This window comes from Nannobrachium achirus (genome assembly GCF_963921795.1).
Source record: "Nannobrachium achirus genome assembly, chromosome: 19".
In the NCBI taxonomy this organism is placed as follows: Eukaryota; Metazoa; Chordata; class Actinopteri; order Myctophiformes; family Myctophidae; genus Nannobrachium; species Nannobrachium achirus.
In genome coordinates, this window is record NC_137826.1 from 16,480,187 (window position 1) to 16,500,333 (window position 20,147).

Sequence of the window (20,147 nt, forward strand, 5' to 3'; positions counted from 1 at the left end):
ATCTCTGTGGACACTCTTATCGTCATCTTTAACATAGTGCATCATAAAAGAAAGACACTCGCTCACGGACACCTTATATTTATCGCATATCATTGTTGTCGGGTGGAAACCTTGTATGTCCAAAACCGTTCGTTTTGTATTTATCATCTATAAAATGTACTAAAAAGGCGTTGTGTGCTTGAAGATCGGCTGTTTTCACTAGTTTTGTGCAACAGTCTTGTATGATGAAGCAGGGCCTTGCTTTACCAAAGGACGTACACATTTGAAACTTGGAGATACAAGGTTTCTGCCCGACAGTGATTATGTTGCGAGGAAAACGTTGAGATAATAGCCATTTTGGTTAGAACTGACTGAAAATAACTTTGTAGGCTACTTCAAGTTTAAAATGATACTAAATATTTTTTTTAAGTGTCCAAATAAATTCCAAATGTTATCAAATTATCTTGCGGCACCCCTGGACTGCCGTCACCCACTTTGAAAACCCCTGGTTTAGAAGTACAGCCTTCTATCCTTTTCATCAGCCACAGGGTATTATTGTTATTGCAACCAAGGTACAGTATATTATTGTATTGAAACCAAAGCAATAATATGGATAGACAAGTATTACAATCTTTAGGGTGTTTATAGGCAAATATCATCCTTTTCATCAGCAAGTGGTTATTGTTATGGTTGCCAAGATACAGAATATTATTTTATTGAAAACAAAGCAATAATATGGATAGTCAAGGATTGCAATTTCTCTCTTTTTTTGCTTTAGGATATACAGGGAGCTATAGAAGTGTTTTGACAGTGACTTTACTGTTAGCTATTTGAGCTCCATTCTTTTGTTGTTTTGGAAGTGAAAATACACAGAACATGAGGTGAGAGTAGCCTACTGTATGAGATCAATTTTGAGGGAATTTTATTTTATGCCAAATCAGATAAAAAGGATAAAGACCTAGAACCATTTCTGTTCATTGCCTTCCCATTTCAGAGTGGCACATTTATTGGGACAGGTCTACAGTATGCATACTTTAACAAAGCAGTCAGATATGGAGAACATTTAGAAAAGAAAGTATTCTGCTAAGTATATAACAGCCTAGAGCTTCATAAGAATGTCACTGTTTACATCAATACAATATATAAAGTTGTCATATTATGCGTCAAACGAAAACTCCATGCAACCTCAATCTCATGTCCCAGCAAACCCCTTTCATTGAATGGCAGTTATGCGTGCTGTTGGATTCTTTGTTGAAATCCAGTTTGGATACATCTGCAATCCATCAATTTGTGTGAAATGAGCTGATGCTATGCTCTATGCATCTACAATGCAATGTGTTCTCTCACCCACAGGCGAGGACAACACATTACCTTTTTTTTCCACCTGGGGTGTTGAATTCACGTTTAGAAGTGTAAATCGTTATCTTAAAATGCGTGATGTTGTCAATCAATTTGACTTAACCCACAACCATAGAAAATACTTGCTTCGGATTGGCTGTCAGGTGTACACAATACACATCAATAGCTGATCTACAATCCATTATTTACTTTGTAGATCTGCTATTTACCGTGAATGTTCGCCTATGTTTGCCGAATGTTGCATGTAAGCATAAAAACAGTAATACACTGACTGTAACAGCTGATTGTTACTATAACGTGGTTACCAACAACATAGCTTTTGTTTGTGTTTTTTTCTCAAATATGGAAATGGTACATATAAACAATGATACTGCACGACAAGGTTTACAGAAATAGGAAAATAATGAACTTGGCGATAGAAACTCTGCCTCACGTCATGGAGTTCTTTAACCTTCGTCTCATCCATTATTTTTCCAATATTGCAACACCATTGTATGATGAGTGAACTTTCAATTATATCGTTGTTGTCGGGTGGAAACCTTGTAGATCTGCTATGTTCACTAGTCTTGTGCCACAGTCTTGTATGATGAAGCAGGGCTTTACTTTATGAAAAGTCATACAAATTTGAAACTTGGAGATACGAGATTTCTACCCGGCAGTTACGATACATTAAGATGCATCAGTGCATGTTGTAAATCTCCATATTACTTTATGTGCATTTGACAAGGTTTTTGTTATGTCTGTATAATTCACATTACATGTCCTACAGTACGACTATATCGTTGTTGTCGGGTGGAAACCTTGTATCTCCAAGTTTCAAATGTGTACGTTCTTTCGCAAAGTAAAGCCCTGCTTCATCACACAAGGCCGTCGCACAAAAGTAGTGAAAACAGCAGATCTACAAGCACACACCGCCTCGCGGTGCGAGGCATTGTGTGCCTGTAGATCGGCTGTTTTCACTAGTCGAAATCATTTTTAAAATGATAAATGCAAACCGGTTTTGGACATACAAGGTTTTCACCCGACAACGACGATATCTTTATCCGTATAAAATATTTAATCTTTATGAAATATATTTTCTTTTCTCTTCTCTCACAACAGAAACGATGGAGTTTGCACAAAAAAACATTTCATCCACTTCACACAGTAAACCTGTGTTGCGACAATAGAGTTGATTATGATTATGATGCATTGCCCCCTGATGATAACTGGCACCGTGCAAGTGCTGCCGCTAATCCTCGTAAGAGATTATGCGCAGAGCCGCAGTCAAACTTCACAGTATAATCTTCACAAATTGTCCTTAATGGCATGGGAACAAATTCCATTTTGTGTGTCAGCGGGGCGGGGCGGTTGGGAGACAGCGAAAGGAGGACGCCTGCCGGGACCTCCTCCATGATCACATAAAGTGACCCTTTTAAAAGAACAAATCGTGGCGGCGGGTGGGTGGGAGAGAGAGGGAATTACTTTGGACAAAACACCGACGCTCGGCGGCTCACCTGTGAGTTCTGGATGTGGATGGTTCCCGGGGCCAAAGCCTGAGTTAACACCTGCCCTTGCGATGTCACCATGGCAACGGGCTGGTACAAGGTCCCACCTGAGGGGATAATTTGCGGTTATGAGTATCAAGTGGCTTCTTCCCTCTACCGGCGGTGAGCTGCCTGCTAGAGGCTGAGTCTGATCCCGCTACGACTTGATTGCCTTATTAACTCACCGCCCAGACAACACCAAGCATGTAAACAAGAGAGGAAAAAGATAATTGAATGTGTTGCTTTCTCTTAAACCCGGAGAAGAGATAACGTTCCGCTGCAGTATTGATCAGGACACCCTTCATTACAGTCCTGTTAAGAGCCCTGGACGTTTAGTGATCAAAGGCGAAGAGATTGATTGGCTTTGTGTTGAAAGGTGTTTCCAGGAGACAATAGAGGCTCGACGTCGTTCCCCCCTGCATGAGGATATTGAACATGGCTCCGTTATGTCACATTAGAATTAAAGCAAGTACATTTTATCAGGGATCATCAATATGTCCGTACACAGACAAATGTGTCCGTGGTATAAAGACTTGTCCTTGTCCGTGGTGAATTTTTGATTTTGTTTTCACACACATTACAATGTTCTTATTTTCATCATAATGCCCAATTACTGAATGTCAAGTGTCCAGGTTTTCTTCAGAATATGTACAGTATGACACTGATTTACTACAGTAGTGCACTAATACTAGTGGTTCTGAAACATTTTAAGTGCAAGAAACCCCATGACTCTCTGAGAGTGTACAAATGGAACCAAATGGACCTGTAAGGGACAGGGTCCATTTGTATCCATTTGTACACTCCTGTCTGTTATTCAGGGTTGTATCTGGTAATATTAATGTCCGGACACTCTTTATGGCAAAAGTTGAATTTTGACAAAAATGTCCTCCACAAGCCAACGTGGCGATGACCACTGACAATGATTGAACGGAAAAATGATTGGCTTTTCCCGTCATTATGTACACAATAACATCAATTACATTATGGTTACTATTCGACTGGACTAATAATAATAATTTTGGTCCACCTTTTAGGTTGAGGGGTTGATGGATATGATACTCAAAGGAATTTGACAAGTTGTCACTGGCTATTATGGCATTGAGTTCAAACAACGTCTCAGAGAATCTACTACAAAATAGCTCTGAAACTTGCTTATATTAACCACCTTCAACCAGACAGCTAAACATTCTGAAAATCGCATACATTAATTTTCATAAATCTGCAAGCAATTTGATGCAGCAGATCAGCTAAGTTCACTGTATAAAATAGGGCTTTAATGGTTAAACAATAACACTGTAGAATCTAGTTTTCTAATGAAGTGCATATTTATGGGGTTGCATGTCATCTGCTTATTCTTTTGTAGTTGTGACTGATTAATAACAGCTGTACACTGAGCAATTATAGCAGTAATTTGAGAATGCTTTCACATACTGTATTACAAACAAACAATTATTTACAACGCAGTGTAGTGAACACATGCTTGGATTTCAAACTAACTCTGTGGTTTGATGGCTGCAGTGGTGTAATGTTTTTTAGGTATTTTGAGGTATTTGTACTTTACTTGAACATTTCCAATTTCCTGTACTTTCCCTTCTACTCCACTACATCTCAGAGGCAAATATTGTACTTTTACTCCACTACAATTATTCGATTCTATAAGTGTCTTTTGAATCCTTCTAAGATTTTTTGAAAACCCTGTGTTTCTACGTCAGCAATCTGGCCAGCCATCGTCAAAGAAAAGGTCCTTTTTACTCAACTGGAGCTCAGTTAAGTCTGTTCTTGAGAGACTACTATGTCAGTGGTTCCCAAACTTCTTCATGTGAAGGACCCCCAAAATGATACTGTATGTATGGCCACGGACACCCATCTCAAAATATTTCGTTCCAGGGACCCCCGCAGAAGCAAAATTTGAGTTACAAACGTTCGCTTTGAAAATACATATATTCAAAGATTTGCACACATTTTCACGACTTTTTCCAAAATAGCAGATCTACAAGCTCGCAGCGCGGCACTCGGTGCCGCGCTGTGAGCTTGTATATCTGCTATTTTTCAATATAGTTAAAGCAGTCAATAATTCTAGGCCTATAGATTTTGTAATAATGATCAAAATCTTTTCTCTCTCTCTCTCTCCACCATTGCTAATGAGCACAATAGCGTTGAGTGTGTGTGTCAGTGGGCACAACATGTCTACTCACCCGATACCACCTGGGAGTTAAGAGTTGCCATGGCCACATTGCCCTGTTGCAGACCCCCAGCGGCCACCACAATCCCTGAGGGGTTAACAGAGCTGGAGACAGAGGTCATGGATGGAGAGGAGGTCTGAATTAGTTCCTGAGGGATAATAAAGAAGAACTATAGTGAGGAAACCTAGAGAGCTCTGTGGTGAAGTATAAGTCGTCTCCCTCATTTGAATGAAATCAACTCCCTACAGTCCCAATTTATCCAGGGCCGTGTCGGCCAGGGTTATTTTAGAGCCGTCTAAAACTCGTGAAATCACAAAAACTAGAACATTTTAGTTAGCTGAAACAAAAATCATTGTCTGTTTACAACACTAACTGAACTAACTAATACCAGTAAGACTCCCTAATCGGGAGATAAGCGACCGTCAGGTTGCATACACAAACTTACTGTAAGTCATTTAGCTGTCAATTGTCACAAATAGTGAAAATAGCCGATCTACAAGCCCACAATGCTAAAACTAATAAAAACTAAACTAAACCTAAAAATGATCTAAAATGAACTAAAATAGCAAAAAAAAAAACGTACTGAAATTGAGATCTACAGTATAATAACCTTGGTGTCAGCTTCGCCTGTTGGTTTTATAGAAATCTGGTAAATAAGCTCTGTGGGTGAGAGCAGATGAACCCTAGCATCCCTATGCGGGGCATGTCAGAAAAGATTAAACATTCACACTCACAATGTGTCACAACGCACCAACGTGAGCTTGTAGATCGGGTAGATCAGCTATATTCGGCTAAGAGATTTTTGTAGAAGGAAGAAGGAAGGGAACCAAGTAAATAGACCCTGGGGGACCCCGGTCAATTATATATGAATGTACAATACGTATTTATTCCTCATTCTATCTCCCTCTTTCTTGAGGCTAAAACTCTGAACACACAGGATCCATAGCTCAGTGGTTCTCAACCTTTTCAGGCCGCGACCCCCAAAATAACCATATTTTAACTGGGGACCCCCACCCTGGCGAGCATTAAGAGTTGAGGCATTACATTTTGTATAACACAGTTCTATTGTGAAATTAGCAGATCTACATGCTCACAACGGCTCGCGTTGCGAGGCGTTGTGAGCATGCAGATCTGCTATTTTCACACTTTCTGTCTCACGGCTATTTTCACACTTTCTGTCTCACTTTGACCAATGTTTAACTTGTCATTTTAGAGGTATTAAAAAGTCGTTAAATTGTCACTTTAGAAATGTGCAGATACCCTCTATCTATACACTTAAACCTTAAGTTGGTCTGTTAACTGTTTCGTGAGAAAACAATGTTGCACATTGAGTTAATCATCTGGGGACCCCCCCCCCCCCCCCAAATAATTTGGGGACCCCCCCCTGGGGGTCACGACGACCCACAGGTTGAGAACCACTGCCATAGCTGACCTGTTGAAGGCCAAGGGAGGTCTGTGAGGGAGAGTAAGGTCCTCCCAGGTCATTGCGGAGCAGATTGTCGCTGTGCATCTTGGTCTTGAGGCAGGTGATGTAGCGGTTGCAGAAGTCCTTACAGAGCTCATTGACCTTCTCCAGCTCCAACAGGTGGATCCTCAACACCTGGATGGCCTTCACCATCTGACGGGATAAAGAACCATGGAGATAGTTTTACTCTTACAGTACAGTACAGTGTGTACACAAGCAGGGGTGTCGCACCAAATGCTGGGCCCCATGGCTACAAGGATTCACAGGGCATTATTTTGTGCTTTAACTATTGAAAAATAGCAGATATACAAGCTCACAGCGCGGCACCGAGTGCTGCGCTGCGCTGCAAGCTTGTAGATCTGCTATTTTTGAAAAATAGTGAAAAACTTTGAATATTTCAAATCCTTCTGTTTCTATGTCAGTGGTGCTCAAACTTTTTTATGTGAAGGAAGGAGCCCCCAAAATGATATGTACTGTATTTGGCCTCGGACCCCCCCCCCCCCATCTCAAATTATTTACTTCCAGAGACCCCCCAGATGCAAGATTTTAGTTACAAATGTTGGCTTAAAAAACTTTTCAACTCAGTCCCACTCCCCCCTTGTGACGCCCCTGACAGTATGTACACAAGATGTAACAAAGAAGAAACATTAATCCTTGAACCTTGAGTATAGCATGACTAAATTATGCTAGACCTTCCGCATCAATTTTGGCAGCCAGATTCATTTAGCAGACTTTCACACGGACAACTTTCGAGACAAAAAAAAATTGGACACTCTGCGTCTACGATGTCCACGAATTGGAAACTTGTTCTGCAGACTAGCACTATGGACTTTGCTGATTACACTGTTCGCTGAGCTTTGTTGAGCTTTCATACCCCAAAGGCCCTTTCATAGTAACAGCTGCAAGACAAAAATGATGTGCTCATATCCCTGGAATATCATCCTGGATACTGTACTGCAGGGGCGTCAATTGGGTGTGGCAGGGGTATGTAGCTGCCATACCCTGGGTCCAGGGGGGGAAATAAAAGTTAATTTTAAATATAAATCCATGAATGTCTCTTTGTCTATCTGTGCTGGTTATTATGTTGTTAAATTACAGTAAAATAACTACGATTGCAAAATGTTACAAAATGGTCACTTTAACAAGGTATTATAATTATATTCTCCACACTTTTTTTTCTCCCCATTTTGAGAAAAGGGTGTAGGCCTATTACCAGGTTCCGCAGGTCAGCTGCACAGGTGCAATGCGCTTGAACAACCGTTCCAGGCTGCCATATCCAGCCCAAGAAACCATAGAAACGGGGGGAAACAATAAAATGTACTAATGTAAATAAATGTATCATGCCTGTTGCTAAGGTATGGCAACATGACTGGTGTCTTGCACGCGCGCGAAGGCGCGCGTGCAAGACACCAGTCATGTTGCCATAACTTAGCTTTTTCTGAACTGACGCCATGCACTGATATCATCCTGGAAACTGGACTGTAAATATTTCCAAAAAGCATGTCATCCATTATTCACCCATGGCACAGCTCCAGGTTTATGAAAAGTCTAGGCTGAGCTGTCCAATATAACCAGTGTATTATGTATGAATTCTGTTTAAGGGGATTCTTTTTTTTCCTTTGGTATAATCTACATTCTAGGATATGTGCAACAATTTAAGCTTATCCTAACCACGTGCAATTTTCCAAACCACTGGAAAATGTTATTAATCTAATATTGGGTTCTGTGTTCACTGTTCAGACAAATACTCTACTCGTCTACTGCATGTTGTAAACTTATTTTGGAATTTAATCCAAGCTCGCACCATTTGTTGCATGATATCCCTGTTATTTTTGCCTCCTACCTTTCCTGGCACTTTATTATATTGGGCTGTTCAGCGTCTAGTCGGCGACCTGTCCAACTCGGAACAATGTAAATAGGGAATGAATGCCCCGCCCTTTAATGCAAACCCCATTATACCTGTTTTCATAGGTCCCGTTTTGACCATCTGTCTGCCTGTGTCCATTTATGCCCATATATGGAGATATCTGTATCTGTCTGTCTGTCTGTCGGCGTCCATTTTATGTCCATATATGGAGATCACTGCAGTTATAGTTCTGGGTCCATTTTATGCCCATATATGGAGATATCTGTCTATCTGCGTCCATTTTATGCCCATATATGGAGTATCTGTCTGTGCCTCCAACTGTGTTGCAGACACAGTGCCGGTTCCCCCTTTAATGCAAACCTCATTATACCTGTTGTCATAGGACCCGTTTTGAACATCTGTTTGCCTGTGTCCATTTATGCCCATATATGGAGATATCTGTATCTGTCTGTCTGCGTCCATTTTATGCCCATATATGGAGATCTTTGACCATCTGTTTGCCTCTGTCCATTTATGTCCATATATGGAGATATCTGTATCTGTCTGTCTGCAATCCATTTTATGCCCATATATGGGGGCATTCATTTTATGCCCATATATGGAGAACGCGCGTGCCCGTGGGACGAACGGTTCTCGAGATACGCGGATTACATACATACATACACAATCACAGAGATTTTTTGTTGACTCATGTGGCGTACGTGATGTCAGAGCCTTTTATGAAGTGATGTCACAATGAGTGAGAGCTTTCGCCGATTTCCTCCGGAACAGCCTGATGTCAACAATCAACCCCGCATAAGGAGATTCCGAACGTTTCGCGCCGGTTCGGGAAAACCGCGCGTCGGGTCGAGTCGAGACCCGGCACTGCACTCCGTGCCGCGGCGGGGAACGCGCGTGCCGAATCTGAAGCCGGTGGGACGAACGGTTCTCGAGATACGCGGATTACAGACACACACACAGACAGACAGACAGACACACACGCAGAGACTTCTCGCATTTATAGATAGATTAGCTGGTTTATCCAATTGTCACACTTATAATAACAAGCTTTGGTGAGTTCATTCAGAATGTAGTGTTATTAGATATTAAAGTGTCAGTAAAAGAAAGAAAATCAAATAAGATGGTAAAATATTGTCTTCCACTTATTGGGCTGTAACAATTATCACAATGCCACAAGTCTGTTGTTAAAGGAACATTGTACTCAGAGCTAATACGCTAATTAATTAATTTAAACCAGAAAACTGTTTATGAATAATAATACATCCACAGAACGTTTTAAAAGGTGTGGCATAAAAGTAAAACTTCTCTCCCATAAATATCACAATTGTGAATTGTGATTATCTGTAAATCAATCCTTTGTTTACCTCTGTAAGCTGACGGCTGCCATTATCCATGTGTGCACGTTGGTAAGGTATTCTTTTTTTACCGTAAATATACTCTTTGAAGGCAGTCGTCACGTTACAATGTTGCAAAAGCAAAATACACAATTGCTGCCTTATATAGCCTACACAGTATATGACAGGTAAATAGTGAACCTTTATGCAATCTTTCAGGCTTGATCTACACCGCGTGTTAACTAAGATTGTACTGTCGCTATCTCTGTCATTATAAACTGAGACAGATGGTTATGAGTGAATGTTTTCCTCAATGTGTACAGTACACTGGTCAGCTTTTCTTTACAGTGATGATCTATATTATACCATTACACCCCTCCCCCCTTCCTCTCTGCATGGCTTACTTTAGAGAGAGCTCTCCCTCAAAGTCAGCACGCAAGGTCAACCGAATGGGCTGAAAAGTGCTGGCCCAAGGAGGAGATAAATCAGCTAATTAAACCAGACTCGTTTAATCAGGGGACCAGTAACTCTGGTGCCCATCTCAGTCAGTCAGGCCCCCGCCATGATGTTCCTGTCCTGTGGATGACTTAGTGTCCGCCGGGAGAGAGCTGCCTGCACTCACGCTGCTCGTAAACCACGCAGATGCCCAGTTAATTGACTGTTCAACACTTGTCGGCTTTACCCCCTCGTCTTTGTCTTTCTCTCCGACGTCTCCCTTCGTGGTGAACATGATCGGCGCCCACCTACCTACCGCTTCTCAGGGGCGTCAATTGGGTATGGCAGGGGTATGCAGCTGCCATACCCTGGTTCCAGGGGGGAACATAAAAGTTACTTTTAAATATAAATCCATGAATGTCTGTTCTGGTTATTATGTTGTTAAATTACAGTAAGATAACTGCAAATGCAACATTAACAAAATGGTCCCTTTAACAAGGTATTATAATTATATTCTCCACACTTGTATTCTCCACGTCTTGACAAAATGGTATATTCCCAGGTTCCGCAGGTCAGCTGCACAGGTGCAATTCATTAGTGTTAATTGTGGCACGTTTACTAACATGCCAAGTTTAGCTGCACTTGAACAACCATTCCAGGCTGCCATATCCAGCCCAAGAAACCGAAACGGGGGAAAATAGAATGTAGAATGTAAATAAATGTATCATGTCTGTTGCTAAGGTATGGCAACATGACTGGTGTCGCGCACGTGCAAGACACCAGTCATGTTGCCATACCTTAGCTTTTTCTGAACTGACGCCACTGCCGCTTCTCCTGGTTTTTAATTACAGCTAGCTGCTGTGTAAGGGGGCAGTGTGGGGGAGGATGTGTGGGGATTAAATGAAAAAGGAGGTATTGTTTGGCAGCGATAACAATGAGAACACCCTGTAAACAGATAGGGCTCTATATTTTATGATGAGCTTGTAATGTTTTATCTCCCCATTCAATCAAGTTAGGGAGGTTTACCGAGATCACCGCAATGCAGGCGACGGGCACAAGAAGAAAAAGGGACACTTTAGCTGGTGCTTAGTATTAAAGCTGCAATCCGCAAACTTATTTTAACCGCATGAACCCTAGCTTCCCTATATCGAACATTCAGTGAACATAGTATCTCAATAAATTCACTAGTGTTATGAGCTTGCACTGTACATCTGCTTTTTAGCTGAAGAGATTTGATGAACAGAAAAAAGGGAAGGGGCCAAGTATAGATCCGTGCTGACCTCCGGTCAATGAAGTAGAGTTAATGAATAAAACGTTACTCTTCCATTGAGACTCTGAGACAACCCTGGTGTCATGTAAGAGGACACCTACTTGGTTGACAAACAGTACTGCCCGAATCTCATAAACGAAATGTCTCGCCTGGCAAAGCATGGATTCCGTCTTGTAGACTGATTTAACCCTGCAAGGCCCAGCGTTGCTTTTTGGCAACGTTTTTTAAATCATTTTTAAAAAAATGTTATAATTAGTTTTCCTGTTCTTTTTTCACATTAAAATCACCATTAATTAAATCCTGTTGTTTAGTATTACAATGCCATTGGCCACGATATTTGCATATAAATACCCCCCACAGAGACTGACATTCACACCTCCCAGAGAAGTTGAAATTACAGCGTCTGGACAAACAACATCTCACTTTTTAACTGAAGCTATTCCTCACTAAAACATAAGTAAAATGCCTGTAATATTGTTTTTCGTGATCATTAGAATGTCTAGAACATTTACATATGTTAATATTGTGAAAAATATCCCCAAAATGCAAATTAGAGCATGATTTATGATTTATGGCTATAAAACCTTACAAAAACATTATTAATTTTTTAACATTACATTTTCCTGTGATTAGGACTGCTACAACACCATCTGATTTTTTTTAATTTTTTTGGGCCAGTAGAAATTAATTCGGGCCGTACGGCAGACCCGTGGGTTCTAATTCTCGGGGTAGGACATAAAAGTTAGGGATTGCAGCTTTTAATAGCTCATTTTGAGCAGCACAGCTGCAACAGAATTCTCTAGCAGCCAGTGTGCACCCGCCCCGGGGAGACCAGCTCACCAGATTGTCTAGCTCTGGGTCCTCACTGAAGAAGGGCTTGTGGTCCTGCTCCTGTTGGTGCACAAAGTTCTCGATGTCCACGTCGAAGCTGGCCGAGGTGATGCATTCAGAGCCCTGCGTGGCCTGCTCACATTTCTCAAAAAGCAAAGCCAGGAGAGGGAACAGCGGATGTCTGCGGAAAACACAGGGGCAAAGGAGAGGAGAGGTGAAGATTATTATTATTATTATTATTATTACAGCAAGTGCTTTTTACTTCTACTCCACTATAATTATTTTAAAACTTTAATTGCAAGTAACTTTGTCGATTTAGATTACAATAACAAAACCCACATTAAGCAATTAAGCCCTACACTGCTTTTTGAAAATAGCCAATCTACAACTTCACAACACGTTACGATGAGTCGCATCGTGAGCTTTTGGAGCTTGTAGAGCTATTTTCATTAAAAAAAGTTTGGAAAAACTTTTTTCCTTGGGTACTGTCAGTATATTTTGATTAGATACCAATACCTTTGTACTTTAACTCAAGTAAAATGTTGAATACAGGACTTTTACTTTGAGTATTTGTGGTACAGTATTGCTACTTCTACTTAAGTTCTTCCATTGCTCTGGTTTTAAACAACATGACAGTTAATAGGATGGTGAATATATAGACACTGTTCTGCAGTGACAGATCAAAACAACATCTTTAAGTGGGTGTAATATGACACAGCGATGGGGGCACGTCATTCAGTAGCGGTTTATAATGCCGACACGTTGACAGCTCCTGCTGAATTTCTTCATAACAAGCTATATATTATGGGTTCCACATTTTTTGTCAAGTACGTCTCGAGGCTCTGCAGGGTCTTCAAAGAGGTCCACGCCTGTGACTGCCTGGTTCTACTTGGTGTGGTTGGTAGAACATGTCGTCGTTGTCGGGTGAAAACCTTGTATGTCCAAAACCGTTCGTTTTGCATTTATCATTTAAAAAATGTTCAAACTAGTGAAAACAGCCGATCTACAAGCACACAACGCCTTGCACGGCGAGGCGTTGTGTGCTTGTAGATCTGCTGTTTTCACTACTTTTGTGCGACGGCCTTGTATGATGAAGCAGGGCTTTACTTTGCGAAAGAACGTACACATTTGAAACTTGGAGATACGAGGTTTCCACCCGACAACGACGATATTAATACCAGAACTTTAAGTAATGAGATTGTTAGAACTCTCTATGAAGAAATGATTGACTACATCAGAAGTCACATCCTCCGTTGCATACCTTCTGCATTTTCGTCAAATTGTGACATCAACCTCACAGTAAATAATATCACTACTGTAGTTGAAGCTGCTTAGTGCTGGCCTATACTATTTAAGTATTCCACATCCATGCCGCTTTTAAATGCTTATCAGTCAAATGAAAAATGATCTAGCAATTAAAATTAATTATGGTAATACACTGTATATATGGTCATGTGAGGATATGTGATATCGTCGTTGTCGGACTGAAAACCTTGTATGTCCAAAACCGTTCGTTTTGCATTTATCATTTTAAAAAGGATTTAAACTAGTGAAAACAGCCGATCTACAAGCGTTGTGTGCTTGTAGATCTGCTGTTTTCACTACTTTTGTGCAACAGCCTTGTATGATGAAGCAGGGCTATACTTTGCGAAAGAACATACACATTTGAAACTTGGAGACACAAGGTTTCTGCCCGGCTGTGACGATTATGTTAGAAAAGTCTTGGATATACAGTAATTAGCCTATACCGAATGTTCAGAAATACTTATAATAACCCATTTTCCAACACATCACAATAGAGCAGGCCTAGTTTGAATGTCTTTCAGAAGAGAAAGTGGATCTAAGTATTGATGCTTGTAAAATGCTAAATAAATATGGCCGCGTTTTGTTTTTGTTTTGTCATCTTAAACTGCATCTCTCTATGTTCCTTTGTACCAGCAGTGCCACCGCTGTTATGTGTGGTCTGAAAATACCTGATCTACAAGCTCAGCTGTATTTTCAGCCGGCAACACCGCAGCACGACAAAATATAAAGCAGGCTTAATGTGGCGGTGTATGCTGCTGGGGGGGCACTAACCCGTGGCTCTCATTTGCAGCCTTTAATAGTCGTCTATATTATACTCTAATCTGACTGATCCCAATTTAATGTCGCTCCCTCAGCCACACGCGCTAGGAATACTGAAGAGGAAGGTCACGTGCGCGGTGGGCGGGCTTCAATATCATTAAATGTGTCTGCGGAGACAGAATGGGATTGAGACACGGAGAGAGGGGGAGGGAAAGAACGAGATTGAGACATGGAGAGAGGGGGAGAGAGGTGGAGGGAGGGAGGGATGTAGAGAGAGAGAGAGAGAGAGAGAGAGAGAGAGAGAGAGAGAGAGTGAGAGAGAGAGAGAAAGAGAATGTTTGTATATAGGAGGGTGACTGCCAAAACAACCCCATTAGCACATAAGGAGTTATATAGTGTGGGAAAGAGGTACTGAATGTTTACACATTTTATCTGATTTAATTACGTGGAGAAAGCAGCTATAGCAGACCGGGGACCTTTTGTCTTTCATTATTCACTGTTTTGTTCAGCAGGTTTTAGCCAACCTCATTGAGACGTTCTTAAGTTGTACAGTAAACACACGCACGCACGCGCGCGCACGCACGCACGCACGCACACACACACACACACACACACACACACACACACACACACACACACACACACACACACACACACACACACACACACACACACACACACACACACACACACACACACACACACACAGATGCCTTGGCATTGGGGGTAAGGCTAGTGGGCACACCTTTATTGGTTGGTTAATACCCTCACCACAAATTCAGTCAAAGGCCACAGAGCATGGCTGTACAACTAGGGGTGTAACGATACATTTTAATAGCGATTCGATACATATCACGATACATGGTTGACGATACGATACATGAACGATATTGGTTCATTCATGGTGATACGATACGATTCGATTCAATGATTTAAAATCGATATAGTAACTATTTAGCAAAGAAATTAAATCTGTGTGAAAGGTGTGGATAGTGCAGGTTTTTAAGGGAAACATGTATTATTATGGATATAAATAAGTAAACACAGTGATTATCTGCCAAATACATGGACATTGTATATTGACAAACCTGCACCTTGACATGAACCCAGAGATTACACACAGTCGATGCAGTTACTATATCGTTACACCCCTATGTACAACCTATCCAAAATTACCCATAAGTGTTCCTTTGGTTACATTTATACACTCTAAAACAGGGGGTCTTCAACGTTTTCAGGCCAAGGAGTGTAATTTGGATTCATGTCAATTTGTGTTTTCAGATATTTATTTACCATTTGAGCCGTCATTACCTAATAAACTTGACTTTCACTCTGTACTTAGTCTGCTCTTTTTTCCCCTCTACACCCAACCTCTTTGCCGAAAATAGCCGATCTACAAGCTCACAACGCCTTGTATCTGATATTTTCAGCAAAGGTTATCAGAATATGGACACTAGGGTTCAAGTTGTTATATAAAAAGGATTGGACCCCCTGTTGAAGACCCCTGCTCTAAAGTTGGATACAGTAGAATGAGTAATTAACACTGAGGATTCCATTGTGTATACTGTATAGTCTTTGTACAGTATACATTTTTTAAAATAAAGCATGACGTTGATATACTTGCTCAGGGAATGTAAATCACCCAAGAAATATTCATAGCACATTATCTCTCTCTCTCTCCCCAAACATAATACATTCACAAAAAAGGTCAATCAGCGTTTTCAACAGCTCCGTTCGATTTAGTTAATATAGGTTTTCAAAATGTGCAATACTCATTTGGCTTGTATACATTCTGTAAATAAAATGATGTCTGACCTTCTCAACGGAGCCTCTCCTGCTCTGTTCACGTTGAATTAAAGTTACTATATGTAAAGTTATTCCATATAGTAACGGGCCCCTACCATCCTCTAAAGGAGATCAGAAAGAAAGCAACTGTACAACATACAGTACAATATACAGTATGACTCAACCCCCCAAATGTAATAATTACTATTATGTTAACACTAATAATCAGCTGCTGCTCCTGTCTGAGTGCAACAAATGTAATGGTTATGTATTTTTACAAGTGGAAAAATGGGAGACAATTTCACCCATTTATTATTAATTAATTATTGATTGATTGATTGATTGATTGATTGATTGATTGATGTATGTGGCAACCATAAGTCTTCGAAGTGAGTGCTGGTTTCCTTTTTCAAAACCATAAGTCTAGCCACGTACTATTTCTGTAGAGACAGGAAACCAAGGCCATAAGAGAGGAGAGAAATGCAAAACAAGACGGGGGTCGGTTTTGAACTTGAGATTTCGCACTGCAAAGGAGCATAATGAACTTGTGCACTAACTAGCTGAGCCACCAGGCACCCCCACAGTAGAATTCAATTTACCTCCATTTAAATGAAAATGTGCAGGAAACAAGAGGACAACCGGGGCAAAAATATGTTGAATCAGTCTTGAATAAATTAATATTAAATTCCACTTTCCCAATTTGTAATCTGTAATTTATGTATTCATGTCATGGAATGGAAACACCTCATATAAGCATCTCTGAAATGTGTGAAGTTGTTGTAAATTATTACATGTGGTTTTTTTTTATTGAAGGATGCGATAGCAAACATGATGTGGCCTTTATCATTGTTTTCTGCAAACCCCATACAAAGAAAACTATACAATGATGATAATTAAAATGATGTAATACTATTATAACAGGAAATATTTTCAAATTTGCTATTGGTATTGAGAAACTTCATTAGTTTGGAATCTTTTGACATTGAGATAAGATGATGCTTACCAGTGTGTGTGTGTGTGTGTGTGTGTGTGTGTGTGTGTGTGTGTGTGTGTGTGTGTGTGTGTGTGTGCGTGCGTGCGTGCGTGCGTGCGTGAGTGCGTGCGTGCGTGCGTGCGTGCGTGCGTGCGTGCGTGCGTGCGTGCGTGCGTGCGTGCGTGCGTGCGTATGTATGTGTGTAGTGTAAGAACACTATTCTACACAGAAAACAATTGTTTTATTGCTGAGGGGCTTTCTCACAGCAGCTCAATCTAGAAGAACTTTCAAAAAATGTGAAACATTACCACGTATCCTTCATTGACTGGGGTCCCCCAGGGGTCTATCCTCAGCCCCCACCTTTTTTATTTTAGTTCGCCAAAAATAGCCAATCTACAAGTTCAGAATATCCATCTGCCCAGAATAGATTCAAGTGGTTAACACGTTTTAGAAAAATCGTATCAACCCTGTTGATATGAGAAATAATATTACGAGATTTAATTTATATATATCGTCGTTGTCGGGTGGAAACCACCTATCTCCAAGTTTCAAATTTTGTAAGTTCTTTCGCAAAGTAAGGCCCTGCTTCATCATACAAGGCCGTCGCACAAAAGTAGTGAAAACAGCAGATCTACAAGCACACAACGCCTCGCGATGCGAGGCGTTGTGTGCTTGTAGAACGGCTGTTTTCACTAGTTTAAATCATTTTTAAAATGACTAGAAAAAAGCCCCCTGTGGGGGCCTGGCCCCTTTCCTATGTGATAGTCCCCTGTACCCAGAGATAGATACAGTCCAGTGGGCAGCTAAGCAATACAAATTTAGGATAGCTCAACATTAAATATGCAGTTTTTCCCAAAATGCAAAATAGTGTAAATGGCAATCCATCCATCCATCCACATCCATCCATCCATCCATCCACATCCATCCATCCATCCATCCACATCCATCCATCCATCCATCCACATCCATCCATCCACATCCGTCCACATCCATCCATCCATCCACATCCATCCATCCATCCACCCACATCCATCCATCCATCCATCCACATCCATCCATCCATCCATCCATCCATCCACATCCATCCATCCATCCATCCATCCATCCATCCACATCCATCCATCCACATCCACATCCACATCCACATCCACATCCATCCATCCATCCATCCATCCACATCCATCCATCCATCCATCCACATCCATCCACCATCCATCCATCCATCCATCGATCCATCCATCCACATCCATCCACATCCATCCATCCATCCATCCATCCATCCACATCCATCCTATCGTCAGTCTGTCTATAGACCGATTGTAGCTGATTACATTTAATCCATTATTCCATACTTGTTGATTAAAAAAAACAGCTTTAATATGCACACCTGGTTTTCAAATATTGGACTAAAGTAATTTTAAGAGACAATTTCACTATATAGTCTAGTTTAGTTGTAGCCGTCATCTGAACGCTTCCATTTAAACGATATATCACCGTTTAGGACAAACGTGTGTTAGACCATCTTTTTTTAAATACATTTTTATCAAGTTGTTCATTATCGGATGCTAACGGTATAGTTTATTTATTGACGTCACGTGCGTGCACGCGCCTCTAGAGGCTATTTAGATAAAAAGGATGTCAGCAGATCTAATGGTGGGAAAACAATTCTGTTTTTTCATTTTTTCCATTCTGTTTTTTAGACAATTGAACAACTGCTGAACGTGGAGTTGCAGATGCACACACGGAGAGACATACACACTACAGCATTTTATACAGCATTTTATTTTATAAAAACTGGCCCTGCAGTGCCTATACTGTGTGGTGGCCCAGTCAGGCCCTTACTGTGTGGTGGCCCAGTCAGGCCCTTCGGTGCCTATACTGTGTGGTGCCCCAGTCTGGCCCTGCGCCGCCTACAGGCCAAAATTTGAGAAAAAAATCTAAACATTCTGTGATTATGAAAAGTAGAGACGCATCTGAAGGTGGAAAAGTTGATGGTCAGCAAGGCATATGCGATGAATACAAAACCGACGGTTTTGGACATGCAAGGTTTCCACCCGACAATGACGATATATATGTTTTTTTTTACCTAAGATTTTAGTTTGAATAAAGGATGCACAAGCCTAAATCTAATGATACATGCAATTGGTGTTTCAAGTAGAGGGGGACAGCCAGCCTTCACCGGCATGAGGCAAGGTGAAAACACAAGCCTAGGGTGGTTTGCGTGACCTTTACCTTAATACAGTAAAATCAGGATTAGGGTAGATGGAGTGTGCGGTGGTGGCATGCATTTTTATGAACGTCTGAAACACAGCGACGGTGCCATGGTGCATGTTTGCTCAGCCTCTCTATCTGCTTGCAGCCCAGTGTACTGTGAGCCCTCCCGACGTTGGGTGCCAAATGCGTCAGGTTCTATCTGCAGTGCGACGGAGTGGAGATTGCCGACTGGGGGATCATTACAAGGGCCATAAAAGAGCGATTTACAGGACGACCAGCAAGTGGGGAGTCAGCACATGCCCTCCCCCCGACCACCAATCGCCGCCGCCGCCACCACCCACCCTGTCGCTCTGTGCCGCGGTGGGTCGCCAACAAAATGGTACAAAAAATGGCGAATCATGGCGAAAAGGCCAGCGGGGTACATGATGACTTAAATTCAAAACGGGGAACACATTATTGTGTATCATTATTTTATGTTTTAACTATTGAAAAATAGCAGATATACAAGCTCACAGCGCGGCACCGAGTGCCGCGCTTGCAAGCTTGTAGATCTGCTATTTTAATTTTGACCCGATTCTATAAGTGTCTTTTGAATCCTTCTAAGATTTTTTGAAAAACCCAGTTAGTCTGTTCTTGAGAGACTACTATGTCAGTGGTTCTCAAACCGTTTCATGTGAAAGACCCCCAAATTATTTGGCCACGGACCCCCATCTCAAAATATTTAGTTCCAGGGACCCCCCAGAAGCAAAATTTGATTTACAAACGTTCGCTTTGAAAATAAATATATTCAAAGATTTGCACACATTTTCACGACTTAAAAAAAAAAAAGCAGATCTACAAGCTCACAGCGCGGCACTCGGTG

General features: G+C 41.2%; 1 protein-coding gene across 4 annotated transcripts in view; it reads right to left on the reverse strand.

Moving 5' to 3' along the window:
* pknox2 (pbx/knotted 1 homeobox 2) overlaps positions 1 to 20,147 on the reverse strand; it is a gene marked incomplete at both ends in the record, with an annotated part of 61,372 nt that overhangs the window by 19,445 nt on the left and 21,780 nt on the right. For 2 of the 4 annotated variants that reach the window (XM_080749927.1, XM_080749926.1), the window contains 4 exons: positions 2,835 to 2,932; positions 5,060 to 5,195; positions 6,480 to 6,665; positions 12,259 to 12,430. In XM_080749927.1, coding sequence (XP_080606053.1) covers positions 2,835 to 2,932; positions 5,060 to 5,195; positions 6,480 to 6,665; positions 12,259 to 12,430 — 592 coding nt within the window. The remainder of the gene's footprint in view (positions 1 to 2,834; positions 2,933 to 5,059; positions 5,196 to 6,479; positions 6,666 to 12,258; positions 12,431 to 20,147) is intronic. The other 2 variants (XM_080749928.1, XM_080749929.1) reach the window with 2 other exon arrangements.